This window comes from Triplophysa rosa, linkage group LG15 (genome assembly GCF_024868665.1).
Source record: "Triplophysa rosa linkage group LG15, Trosa_1v2, whole genome shotgun sequence".
In the NCBI taxonomy this organism is placed as follows: domain Eukaryota; kingdom Metazoa; phylum Chordata; class Actinopteri; order Cypriniformes; family Nemacheilidae; genus Triplophysa; species Triplophysa rosa.
This window is the reverse complement of record NC_079904.1, coordinates 19,446,742-19,460,006: the sequence shown is the minus strand read 5'-3', so window position 1 is coordinate 19,460,006 and position 13,265 is coordinate 19,446,742. Positions and strand designations below refer to the sequence as shown.

At 41.2% G+C, this 13,265-nt stretch overlaps 1 protein-coding gene across 5 annotated transcripts in view; it reads right to left on the bottom strand.

Moving 5' to 3' along the window:
• Nucleotides 1-9,985: 9,985 nt before the first annotated feature.
• Nucleotides 9,986-13,265, bottom strand: part of kcnk5b (potassium channel, subfamily K, member 5b) — a 42,008-nt gene continuing 38,728 nt past the window's right edge. For 4 of the 5 annotated variants that reach the window (XM_057352487.1, XM_057352488.1, XM_057352490.1 and 1 more), the window contains 4 exons: nucleotides 12,066-12,177; nucleotides 11,579-11,745; nucleotides 11,243-11,411; nucleotides 9,986-11,154 (listed from right to left, as the gene is read on the bottom strand). In XM_057352487.1, coding sequence (XP_057208470.1) covers nucleotides 10,415-11,154; nucleotides 11,243-11,411; nucleotides 11,579-11,745; nucleotides 12,066-12,177 — 1,188 coding nt within the window. In that variant the 3' untranslated portion in view covers nucleotides 9,986-10,414. Of the gene's footprint in view, nucleotides 11,155-11,242; nucleotides 11,412-11,578; nucleotides 11,746-12,065; nucleotides 12,178-13,265 lie in introns of those variants that run through there. The other variant, XR_008964391.1, reaches the window with a different exon arrangement.

Here is a 13,265-nt window from a genome sequence, read left to right as displayed (position 1 = left end):
GACGAAGGACCTGCTTTCCCAGGGGAAGGGCATGTTATGGCATCCCAGGCCAGACCTCTGGAACCTCCATGTCTGGCCCCTGGACGGGACGAGGAGATCCTGAGTGGCCTACCCCCTGTGGCGGTTAAGACCATTACTCAGGCTAGGGTCCTGGCCACTAGGCGGCTATATGCCTGTAAGTAGTGCCTCTTCTTATCCTGGTGCTTTTCTCGAAGAGAAGACCCGTGGAGTTGCTCAATCGAGAACGTGCTGTCCTTCCAGAGACTTGAGAGTAATCTTTCCCCTTCCACACTGTATGTGTATGTAGCCGCTATTGCCGCTCATCACGACTCAGTTGCTGTTAAGTCTCTAGGACAGCACAACCTGATCATTTGGTTCCTAAGGTGCGCGGGAAGGCTACCTCCGCTCCTTACGACCTTGATGCGGTCCTGGAGCCCCTCGGAGATGCCGCTCTTTCTCTCCTCACGATGAAGACGGCTCTCTGGATGGCGCTCAAGAGGGTAGCGGACCTACAAGCATTCTCCGTGTCCACAGATTGCCTAGAACTCGGGCCCGGTGATTCTCATGTTATCCTGAGACCCCGGCTACGTGCCCAAAGTTCCCACCACTCCCCCCAGACACCAGGTGGTGAACTTACAGGTGCTCCCCACCGGGGAGGAAGACCCAACCCCATCCGTGTTGTGTCCAGTACGCGCATTACACCTCTGCTTGGACCACACGCAAAGCTCTGAGCAGTTCTTTGTCTGTTTTGGAGATCAGCAGGGAGGGCTGTCTCAAACAGAGATTGGCGCACTGGATCATGGATGCCGTCACTACAGCAAACCTGTCCTAAGTTCGCCCGCGCCCACTGGGTGAGAGCTCTCTCCACACGGAGTATAGCCTCCTCGTGGGCACTGGCTCGAGGCGCCTCTCTGGCAGACATCTGCAGAGCTGTGGGTTGGGCTACACCCATCACCTTCGCGAGGTCCTACAGCCTCCGCGTAAAACCGGTATCAGCTCGAGTCTTGCAGGCATCAGGCAAGACCGGCGGCCAGTAGGGTGTACGCCTATGACAGTACCTTCCCCCCTTTCTTTTAGGGGGGTCGGCGTACTAAACTAGCCTCCCTTCTTCCCCCACTGGGTGAAGAACAGGCACTCCATCCATCACTAAGCAAGCACCTCCTGCGGGCGGGCTGGGCAGAGCAGCCCTGCCCCTTAGGCCGGGTACAACTGAGTTATCCACAACATAGCTCTAACCGGACCTAGTGCTACCGGACATTGGAACCCCCCAGCAGGGCGGTTCCGTCTGATGTATCCTCATGATTGGTTCCCACCTTGGTAACCCATGACCTTCCCTAGGTGGACCTCCACCTTGCGGTTAACTCCTTCAGTCCGCACTTTCCTCCCATGAGTTCTCCCCTAATGGTGAGATCATGTTGGCATCTACACTAAACTCCTCCCTGCGGTAGGAAGTGGTCTCTGTAGTGCATCCCCCATTTTAGGAAGTAGCGCTTACCCAGTGGCCTTACGGTACCGGGCGGCTTCTCGCTGTTAGAGAAACAAGGCCGCCGCCTGTGAGGGCCGAAGGCAGGGGCCTTCTCACCTTTCAAGAAAGCTCTGGGACCCCCTACCTACCCACTGTTTACAATTTCGCGGTAGCGCTCACGGCTGACACGCCCAGGCCAGTCACCGTCGCTTCGCTAGAGATTGTGACAGGGCACAGCGTTGTGGCGTTTTCCATAGGAACCCCATCTGTCGGCTCGACACAACGTCGAGAGACCAACAGAAAGGGAACGTCTTGGTTACGGATGTAACCTCATTTCCCTGATTGAGGGAACCTTCTTGCCACAACATGTGCTGCCCACTGCAGCAGTCGTGAGAGGTCTCAGGCTCCTCAGAACAAAGGTGAATGAATGAGGCACACCGTCTCCCTTTTATATTGGATATCCGGGGGCGGAGTCCGGCATGCAAATTTCATTCGCCAATTTCATTGGCCTTTTCTAAGAAGTCGGAAGCGATTGGTTCTCAGGGACGAACCCCATCTGTCGGCTCGACACAACGTCTCGTTCCCTCCATCAGGGAACTGAGGTTACATCCGTAACCAAGGCGTTTGATATAGTGACTTACACACCTAACTTAATAAAAACGTTAAGTAGAAATTTAATTGAACTCCTTACAGCACATGGTCCTCTGACAATGAGGGAAAAACTTAAGTACTGTACAACTTGTTTGACCCTGTATAATAATGCAAAAAGTAAGTGTTGCATATGTGCCCTACTCACCCCAACAAAATATACCAGTGGTTCTTAACCCTGGTCCTTGCGACCCCTCGCTCTGCATATTTTGTATGATTATCTTGTTCCGTTCAATACGACCGTAAGTGCCCTGTGTAGTAAACATCGCTGAATATTGATTCCAGTTTGAAAGGAGTATAAGTAAGATTCGAAGGGCATTAAAGTGCACAAGACATACGTGAATCTCATGATTACAGTTAAATAACCCTTCGCATTTATGTAGTAAGTTTTGAGATGCTACAGGTAGTTGTGTAGCGCAAACTTAAGATGATTTTCTGTGTGCAGGGAGAGCAGTGAACACTGTCTAGGGACCATGTCAATCGAACACAGTTCGTTCATACACCATATGCCATCTGAGGTCTAAATTAATCTTTCTGGACAATCAAAAGCATTTATCAAAAAATCTTCCAAGCAACTCATAAATTGAAAATATTTCATTCTGTAATAGTAGATGTTTTGCCAGTGAGCTTCAGACGGTCCCAGTTCTCAGCAAATCAGCATTGTCAGAATGTTATTTTCTTGCCGTTTAATTACATGATATAAATTGAATGGCTCATACAGTGGCCTAATGGACGGGCACACACTGCGTGAATGAATAGTGAAATTAATATTTTTTGCCTACCGATGTTTGGTGATCACGGTATCCTTTGTTGTCGTTGTAGTTATCCAATCGTAATGGTGAATAGCTACAAATGTCCTGAGGCCAGTTGCACAAGCTGTGTGTACGTTACAACTTAGCCTAGTTTTGACTTAAATGGGCATTAAGTTACAACTTATACTAATATACTAAATTATACTAAACATTTTTGAGTTGCAACATTCAACTTAGTTGAAATGTAACGTGATGTATAAACTAAATATTTATGGAAGCCTCCCATAAGGAGTAACTGTAGGAATAAAATAGCAGATTCACTGAATTAACTGAATAAGTTCTTGTTTCACTCGACATTCTTTAATACTTTACACATATGATAATGCTGACCATTTACAGTCACTTACATTTTAAAACAGAGAACATTGTGTGATGAGATTACATTATTAGCAGCTTTAACAAGAACCCTCCTAGCGCACCTCCATGTGTGAATCCATCTGCCTGTGTTGTGCATGTCAAAATAAAATCATCTTTTTATTTCATTGGCGATTGGCAGTAAAATGAAATCACGCAAATTAACGTGTCTTTTTTATCAGCATTTGTTTATTAATCTTGTTTATTTCTAAATATTTAATAAAATACCTATTATGTTATTCATAATTAGGTAGTATTCTATTGAATAAAAAAATATTTTTACCGTTATTATGTGAGGTAAAATAAGTTTAAATCAAGAACGTTTTGAAATTCACAACATTTCAACACAACTTTTTCTCACGAATTTAAAGGCTGCCATTGGACTGTTGAAGGTAAACGTCATATTATGCGACTACGCATTTCTTTACGGAGAGCTTACGAACTACTAGCTACGTTCTGCCTTAAGACCAAATGGTGCAACCGAATAACGTACAGAGTTAGTTACAAACTAGCTAGTAGTTACTAAGCCTCTAGTGTGGACTTTACGTTCACATTTAAGAAAGAACTTATGAATGGCTGGTGCAACTCTACCCTGGAACGTAATAATCTTAGCATTCTTTGCTAAATAAGTAAGATAAAATGTCTCCAAATTGGTGTCCGAGTGTCACAGATGTAACTATGCTCTGACTTTTTTTAACCATCCCTGTCACCATGCAAGTGGCGATCGAGATGTCGCTTTCTAAATTAAAACTAATTTAAACTTGCCTGGGAAATGCAATAAGCCAGAAAGACTTTCTGAACTTGCCATTCTCAGCATTGAAAGCCAGCGCGCACTTTAGATAGACATTGTGAAAGCCGAAAAATGTCAAGAGAAAGGGACGTTTTAGACCAGTGGTCTCAAACTCAATTCCTGGAGGGCCGCAGCTCTGCACAGTTTAGCTCCAACCAATTCCAACCCACACCTGTTTAGAGGTTTCTAGTAATCCTAAAGACCTTGATTAGATGAATCAGGTGTGTTTGATTAGGGTTGGAGCTAAACTGTGTAGAGCTGTGGCCCTCCAGGAATTGAGTTTGAGACCACTGTTTTAGACAGTCTTAATGGTAAGATGCTTTATTGCGTACATTGTCATGAACTTGCTGCATTCTTTTTGTGACAGATTTTAAATTAGCTGAAGTTCCTCTTAATATATGTAATATACATAGCCCATAGCCTACTCAACTCCCGAATTAGAAAGGCGTTGTATGCACCCTGCAGAAGTCCACTGTTGTCCTGGACGCGTTATTCTCATTCATAGATCATATTTTATACATGTTATTAATGTTATAGCCTAACAAACAATAATTGTTAAATGTTCCATGTGGATTTTGAATAAATTAGACGTTCATTCACACTGGGAAGTTTTTAAAAATAGCAATGTGCATTGAGCAGATTTAATGTCAATTGTCAAATAAAACGATAATACGTTAATTGCGTTACATTTTGTGGCATGTATCATTAAATGTTATAACTACTTTTTACATAGGCCTATATATTGACAAAAATTGCATTTACTTACGGATCTATACATTTGTCAATGAAATACAGTAATGACACAACATAGTGATTTAAAATTTGTATAAAATCACGTCTCTTACTCAATCCCACCTACAAAGAGACATTTGTCTTTCAAGTGGCACTGTTTCAGTTATCTGAGGTAACCCTGGAGGTAACTGTGTACAGACAACCATAACTTACCCCTAAAATCAGAGGGAAATGATACGTGAAAAACAATAGTCTAGAAGCGCCTAATCCTGGTTGGAAGATTAAACTCAAAATAAACTGTAAACTTATTTCTGAAATCTGATTGGTTGATTTAAATGTTGTCCCAGGGTCAACATGATGTTGCCCTAAGGACATCAATCACTTGGCAAAAACAGGAGAGCAGGAGGAACACTGGACCCAAATGAAAGAATCAGAGGGACAGCAAGTTTGCAGTGGCAAACACTCCTGGACTCATGGGGGGACAATGACAAGACTGTGGTGCAGAGGGGCTCATGCAGAAGGATGTAGTTTACTGACCAACTGTCTCATGAACAAGCATTTTTACCAATTATTCACATAAAATATAACTGCTCTTGTGTGGTTTTTGCAGTTGCATTACATTTACATTTATGCATTTGGCAGACGAAAGCAACTTACATTGCACTGTACTATACATTTGTTTCTGATTATGTGCAATCCCCTGGGATCGAACCCATGACCTTGGCATTGCTAGCGCCATGCTCTAACCACTGAGCCACAGGAAAGCTGGCCATTAGGCCTGTTTTACATTTCATCGGAAAGTAGCACATATGTATTTAATCCATATTAACAAATAACAGCATTGAAACTGCCCACGTAAGCAGAGATTTATAGTTTTGGCATTGAGCTTAGCAGGAACAAATTTTAAAAATGCATGTTAAATCTGTTTAACAATACAGTATTGTGGTAATATAGGATTTTATGAAGCAACATATTTAAGATCCATTGTGTCATATGTAAGTCCTTATATAACAGGAACACTAACAGCATCTTCTTTTGAGTAAATCCATTTACTGTAAGCAGTTATTGCTACACATCGGGGTTTATTTTCTATTCTGTGTGGATTCATTATAATTAGTTTTAATGTGGTAATCCAGAAATCACTTTATTTTCTGTCAGACTGAAATCGAAACATAAGCCTACTGTAATAGTTATTTGCCCGGTTTCACAGACACAGTTTAGCTTAAGCCAGGACTATGGCTTAGTTGAATTTAGATATTTCTGTCACTTTTATAAAAATGCCTTCGAAGAAAACATTACTGGTATGCATCTCAAAACAAAAAATGGCACAGATATATTTTAAGACATTTCTGGGCATGTTATATTCAGTTAAGACAGGTCACACATTCAATTCATTTTAGTCTTGGACTAGCTTTAAGCCTTGTCTGTGAAACTGGGCCAAAATGGCACCACTAAAGTGTGGAGTGTGAACTCAACTCAACTTTATTTATATAGCGCTTTTTACAATTTTCATTGTTACAAAGCAGCTGTACATGAGACATATTGACTATAAGCGAAACAATTAAAGTTGTACCTGTAAAAACAAGAAAAAGGTGAAAACACAGAAGACAGACATACCCACATACAAAACACTCCACACACACAATATGCACACGTACTAACACACATAGACATAGACACACACACACAGACGCGCATACACACGGACGCGCAGACACACGTACACAGACAAGTACGCACACACACAGACACACAGACACGCACGCATGTACACACACACGCACGCACGCACGCATGCACGGTGAGAGCACACATTTAAGATAAAGGAGAGAGAAGCACAGGTCAAATATAACAGATTATAAATTAAGTAAAACTTAAGTAAAATTCTAATTATAAAGCATCCCCCCGGCCAGGCAAATAGTGCAAAAAAACAGTATACAAACGGTGGCGAGGAACCCAAAACTCTAATTGAGAAAAAAAAACTCAGGAGAACCCAGGCCCATCCAGGGGATTCCAGTTCCCCTCTGGCAAAAGCTGCTGCCTCTGCACAAGCTCGACAGTGCTTGCACAACAAGGCTAAATAAAAATAAATAAACTTACTAATAAGGTAAATTATAGTTTTAAGATTATCATTAATAATCTAATAGCATTTGAAATTTTGTGGTGAAGACGTGCCAAGTGACCGCGTCCTTCTTTATCCAGCTCTATCATATCAGCTCTTGTCAGGTCGCCGCTTTCCATTCTCTGCTCTACCATCAGGTCTGGGCAGGAACTGCATCCTGCTCGCTGTGGTAACCTTGGAACAATGAGACAAGACTGGCTGAGAGTAGAGTACTGTTCTGCACTCTTTTATGTAACAAGTACATCAGAGTTGTGTTTTTGGTTCCGGTTGATCTAACTAATGCAGCCTAAACCCTCAAAGGATTTATATTATGGAAGTGTAGTGTATGCAAGATTAAAAAGATGCGTCTTTAGTCTAGATAAACTGTTAAACTGACAGAGTGTGTCTGCCTCCCTGACAGTGCAGGGAAGACTATTCCAAAGTTTAGGCGCTAGATAGGAGAAGGATCTACCACCTGCACTTGATTTTGAAATTCTAGGTATTACCAACTGACATGACGCCTGAGAGCGTAATGCATGTGAAGGACTGTAATACAAGAGGAGTTCACTCAAGTACTGAGGAGCTAAACCATGTAGGGCTTTATAGGTAATAAGCACGATTTTAAATTTAACGCAATGTTTATAGGTAACCAGTGCAAGGTTGACAGAACCGGGCTAATATGATCATACTTTTTTGTACGTGTAAGAACTCGAGCTGCCGCGTTTTGGACCAGTTGGAGTTTTTGTAATAAGCCTGCAGGGCAACCACCTAACAGTGCATTACAGTAATCTAGTCTTGATGTCATGGATGCATGGATTAACTTCTCTGCATCTGACATTGACAGCATATGACAGGGGTCTTCAACTACTTTTCTTTGAGGCCCAGATTCCAAAAGTATAATAGGATGCGGGCCAGTTTTTTACCATATTCTCATTTCTTCTGTTATTTATTGCGTTTCGTTCCTTTTATACTGTTTTTGTTGCTGTTACTTATAGGCCATGATTAAAACATGCACACAAATATTGCATCCAGTATTTGTGCCTTTTCATGATATTAAATTAAAAGGGATATTTTCTTTTTAACTGTATTGTATATTCCTTAATGCGTTACTTTACCCAAAAATTGCTACTAATTTACTCACCCACAGTCCTCCAGTACATCCAAGATGTGGGTGGCATTGTTTTTTCAAGAAGATATTTATGAAGATATTTGGTTGAATTAATTAAAGTTAAATCAATAAACGTAAAAAATGCAATTACATTCAACACAAAAGTAATCCCTTCCCCCTTGTGACATTAAATTTGCATCTTATAAAGCAAGTCAATTGATCTGTGCAAGAAACTGAACGCTACTATCACATCTTCGGGTGAATTCCAATTGCATTCATGCGCCCCACGCACTTATAGGGCAGATCCTTTGTATAGTGCGAGTTCTGGGGGAGATGAACAGCTGTTTTTCGTAAATATAGCCATTATACATAATGAATGCAGTAATAAAAACAACACCATTTCCCCCTTATCTGAGACAACCGTTCACGTGGTGCACCCTTCCTACAGTTAGCCTACTTTCAAGGGCACAAAACGCGTTTTAGAACACAACCTATCGCGTGCGCAAAATGATTGCCTGTGGCTGTGCAATCCATTGCTGATTATAACGTTGTAAATAACATTAAGTTTCTTGGACTGACCGTTCAAATTGCTTTATAAGACGTAAATCATTATGAGCCGTGGGAATTACTTTCGTATTGAATGTAACAGCGTTCTGGACTTTTAAAGATGTGACGTCTCAGGAGGACGTGCATTTAAAGCACACCGTTCTTAAAGTCTCTCCACTTATTTGAAATGTTAAGGTGGGCCAGGTAAAGATGATTGACAGGCTGCATTTGGCCCGCGGCCGCCAGTTGACTAGCCCTGGCATATGACGTAGTTTAGATATATTCTTAAAATGGAAAAAATCTATTTTACAGGTTGGCGACATGGCTCTCAAATGACAGATTACTAACGAATAGAACGCCAAGATTCTTTGCTGACAATGAGGGTTTTATGGAACATCCGTCAATAGTTAAGCAGTATTCTTGGTTGTTACGTATAGCAGTTTTCGGTCCAATAAGTAACACTTCTGTTTTGTCCGAGTTCAGTAATAACAAGTTGTTACTCATCCAGTTTTTTATATCGACTATGCATTCCATTATTCGATGGAACTGCTGTGTTTCATGAGGCTTCGAGGAAATATAAAGTTGAGTATCATCAGCATAACAGTGAAAGCTTACTCCGTGTCACTTTATTATATCTCCTAGAGGTAGCATGTATAATGCGAAAAGCAGAGGCCCTAAGACTGAGCCCTGTGGTACACCGTACTGGACTTGCGATTTGCGTGACACCTCATTGTTTATTGCTACAAATTGAAAAGGGTCGGATAAATAAGATTTAAACAATTTCAAAGCTATTCCTTTAATGCCGACGTAATTTTCGAGTCTATGTAGGAGTGTGCTGTGGTCAATGGAATCGAATGCAGCACTAAGGTCTAGCAGCACCAATAACAAGATAAAACCTCGGTCAGCCGCCAATAGCAGATCATTTGTAACTCTGATCAAAGCAGTCTCTGTACTGTGACATGCTCTAAATCCAGACTGGAATTCTTCATTGATGTCATTCCTTTGGAGGAAGGAGCATAATTGAGTTGAAACTACTTTTTTCCAGAACTTTAGATATGAACTAGGTCTCATCATGTAAAATGGCACTTCAGAGTTAATATAACTGCAAATAATTATGCAAATACAGATATGCAATACATTGTACTGTTTAACTGTAATGTTTAAGAATAAGCAAATGCTGCATTGACACATACTGCAGGCTAATCCAGGTTCATTTTTAACACTACAAACACTGAATAAAGAACACTTGAGAACACTTTGTTTGTAATGTTCTGCCCAGAGCATAGAGATAATAACTAGAAGTGTTTAGTCATTCTTAACCAACACCATGCGTGTCTTTTTATGTCTTGTCTTGTTTAAGAACTTCTGCCAACAGACAGGGAGTTGTTTATTATTCTGGTTTGGAGTCTGGAAACAGCAAAAGTCAATATCTGATAAAAAAGTTTATAGAAGTAGGATAAAAGACATACACGCATGTTAAAATTATAGTTAAAAATAAAACCAAAGTTCATGAGCAAAACCCATAATCGGTCGGATGTCTGTCTCGTAACAAATCCTCCATATCCAAAAAGTTAGCAATAATTTGAAACCCTGCGAATGCGCAAGCTCAGACCACAATTCTTACCAATTTGAGTATGAATTGAGCGCTCTTTTCCCCAATGTGATTAACCTGACCGTCCATTCACAGTGTGAAAAAAATGTAATCAACTGTAATTTATAATATTCCTGTTTTAAGTACTTCTGATAACATCAGCTTTAACCTCTCCGGATGTTCGGCTAAGCCATAATGATCTTCAAAATTGAAAATGCATGACTTCAAGCAGAACTTCATTGGTTTAGACTGGGCGAAGTCTGTACTTCAACCAATACTTTTTCTCTGTTCTAATATATGATCTTCTGATACTTTTGACACTGAAAACCTTGAGTCACCATTATTAATGGTAATAGTACGGCTTTGGATAGGACTTCGAAAGATTGATGGGTCAGACTTTCTGGAGTCCCATGCACAGTGTCCAGGATTCTCAATTCTCAGTTTTCCACCCCTTTCAGGTATTTGTTGAATAAACATGGAATCACTATGGTTTTCCATAAGTAGTTTCTGTTCCTCTAGATTTTTGTTGAGATCATCTGTTTGTTCTTCAGATGTGACCATGCACATGTTTGCGCTTATGCTGAACCGGCGTTTCAGACGAGGAGAATGTTCAAGTGGGATCACCAGGCCATGCAGAAGGTCACTGCAGCTCTTGGATCGAGACAGTTCTTCCTCCTGTTTTTTCTTCCTCCTCTTCTCATCTGCTCCAATAGCTTGGATGACATCACTGTAGTCCTCAACCTTCTCAGACATGAATTGAAAGATGTCAATGACACCAGAGAGAGGGAGTGGCTTTGGAGCTTTTTTGACCTCTACATTGGTTTCAGGAATGTCATCAATGGAGAGCTTGTGACGTCTTAATCTCCTTTTCTTGAGAACTTTATGAGCCTCAACCACCATATGTACATTCCAGCTAAAGAACAGAGACAACCAGGCAAGTCCCAAGCAAATCCATAGCTGCACAAAGAATCTGTAAAGAGCTGGGTAGGATATTTCTGGGTTCACACCTGTATGAAAACATCATTTTCTGTCTAAGATTGAGACATAAAATGGATGAAAAATACTCTACATTAAAATGAAAGGGGATGTTGATACCTGCTACATAGTCTCCAAAACCCACAGTGGTCATGGTGGTAAAGGAGAAGTAGAGGCCTTCTAAGTAAGTCCAATTCTCGAAGCACATAAACACGAAGGATGGGATGATCAGGTGAACCAAAAAACCCCATAAAAGGAATATAGCTGTGCATACAAACTGAACTTTTTTCTGTGGTGAATCAGAAAACATGAATGTTCTTTAGTCAAAAGGTAACAGAGTGTTCTTTGTGTAAAATGACAACTTCTTTGTTTATAGACATATAGGCATGTTAACAAAATTGTTGCAAATATGGGTCTATTTTCTCATAAGAAGAGCGAATGCGCTTATATTCTTACCGCAATAAGGCCTTTGTGGAGAAGCACCTGACTTAGGCGTTTTGCTCTGCCAGCAAAGAAAGTGCCCAACTCACTTATCCATGTGAGGCACAATGGAATGCCACAAAGCCCATACAGAATACAGAACACACGACCTCCGGCTGACTTCGGAGCAACATTGCCATAACCTGAAATAGTTGAGCAAACAGGTCCATCTAAAATTGTTTTATTCAATCTTAAGCCAAATCCATGATGAGATATGCACTGATAGATGTGATGTAGTGATGTCAGCTTTTGCACTGTAGAGAGGTGACTGGAGACAGATTGTTAAAAAATATCTTCTAACATGACATCCTCTAATATCTGCACAAATGATGAATGCATTGTTCTTCTCTTACAGCTTTCTTACTATATTATATAAAAACTTAATTTAGCATTCTAACAATAGAATAAGAAAAATAAGCATACAACAAGTCTTTATGCAATATGTCTCCATGCAGTTATCTACCTATGGTAGTAATGACCGTGGCAGCAAAAATAACAGCGTTCTCCCAATTCCAGTTGTTGAATTGTTTTCCTCCTGTTACAGTCACACCTTTTCCAGCCGCCTGGGCTACAACCTGATGGTGAAACATAAAATGATACTTTAAACACACACACTAAACACACCCAAAAAAGTACAAAACAAATAGCCAAGAGAAACTCATGTTTGTATAAAAATATGCGATTAATAAAAAAAATGAATGCGATAATATTTTTTTAACAAGAATTAATCGTTTAATAAGGCTTGAACCCAACTTCTTGCCGTCATCGCAGCGCGGAGACGCGTGCCCTACGCCGTAGCCTTTGGTGACGTACAGTGAACGCTACGCTGCTTAACATGATGGCAGAAGACACAACACCTGGTCTGCTTAATGGCAAGTTTCTTTATAAAAAGCTTCCAGATGGAAGTTTGGATGAAACCAAAGTTGTGTGCACTAATTGTCGTGACAAACTGTCTTATCACCGAAGTACGACAAGTTTGAAGTACCATCATCGGGCCAAACATACTGTATGTATTTTGCAGATGTTAGCAAAGTTGCTGGTGATGAGACAGCGTCAACAAGCCGTGCTCGTCAAAGGACACTGGATGAGTGCAGCCGGGGCAAACCTGTAAACAACAGCAAAGCTAACTTATTCCATTACTAAATGGATCGCCACAGACTGCAGACCCATCAGCATAGTTCAGGACCGTGGGCTTCAAGACATCATTCAGATTGCCACAGGCGACCCATCATACCGGTTACCTTCGAGGGGAACTATTGTTTTGAGAGTAGATGAACTGTACAACACTGAAAAAGCTAAAAGGGCGAGTCAGTTGACTGAAGGCACTTTCATTGCACTTACTGGAGACCACTGGACATCAGTAAGTAACCAAAACTACCTTGGTGTAACAGCACACCTAATTGATGACAACTGGCATCTGCACTCATTCACTTTAGGTGTGTTAAAAACCAAAGAAAGGCATTTTGCCGAAGCATGCGCTAACCAGTTTCTCAACGTTGCAAATGAGTGGAAGATAACGGACAAAGTCACTACAATAGGAACGGACAGTGCTCCCAATATGATTGCTGCTGCAAGGAGTTTACCATTCGAGCATATTCCTTGTGTGGAGCACGTTATACAAAGAGTAATCACCATGGCTATTCGGGACAGTGGATTTGACAGC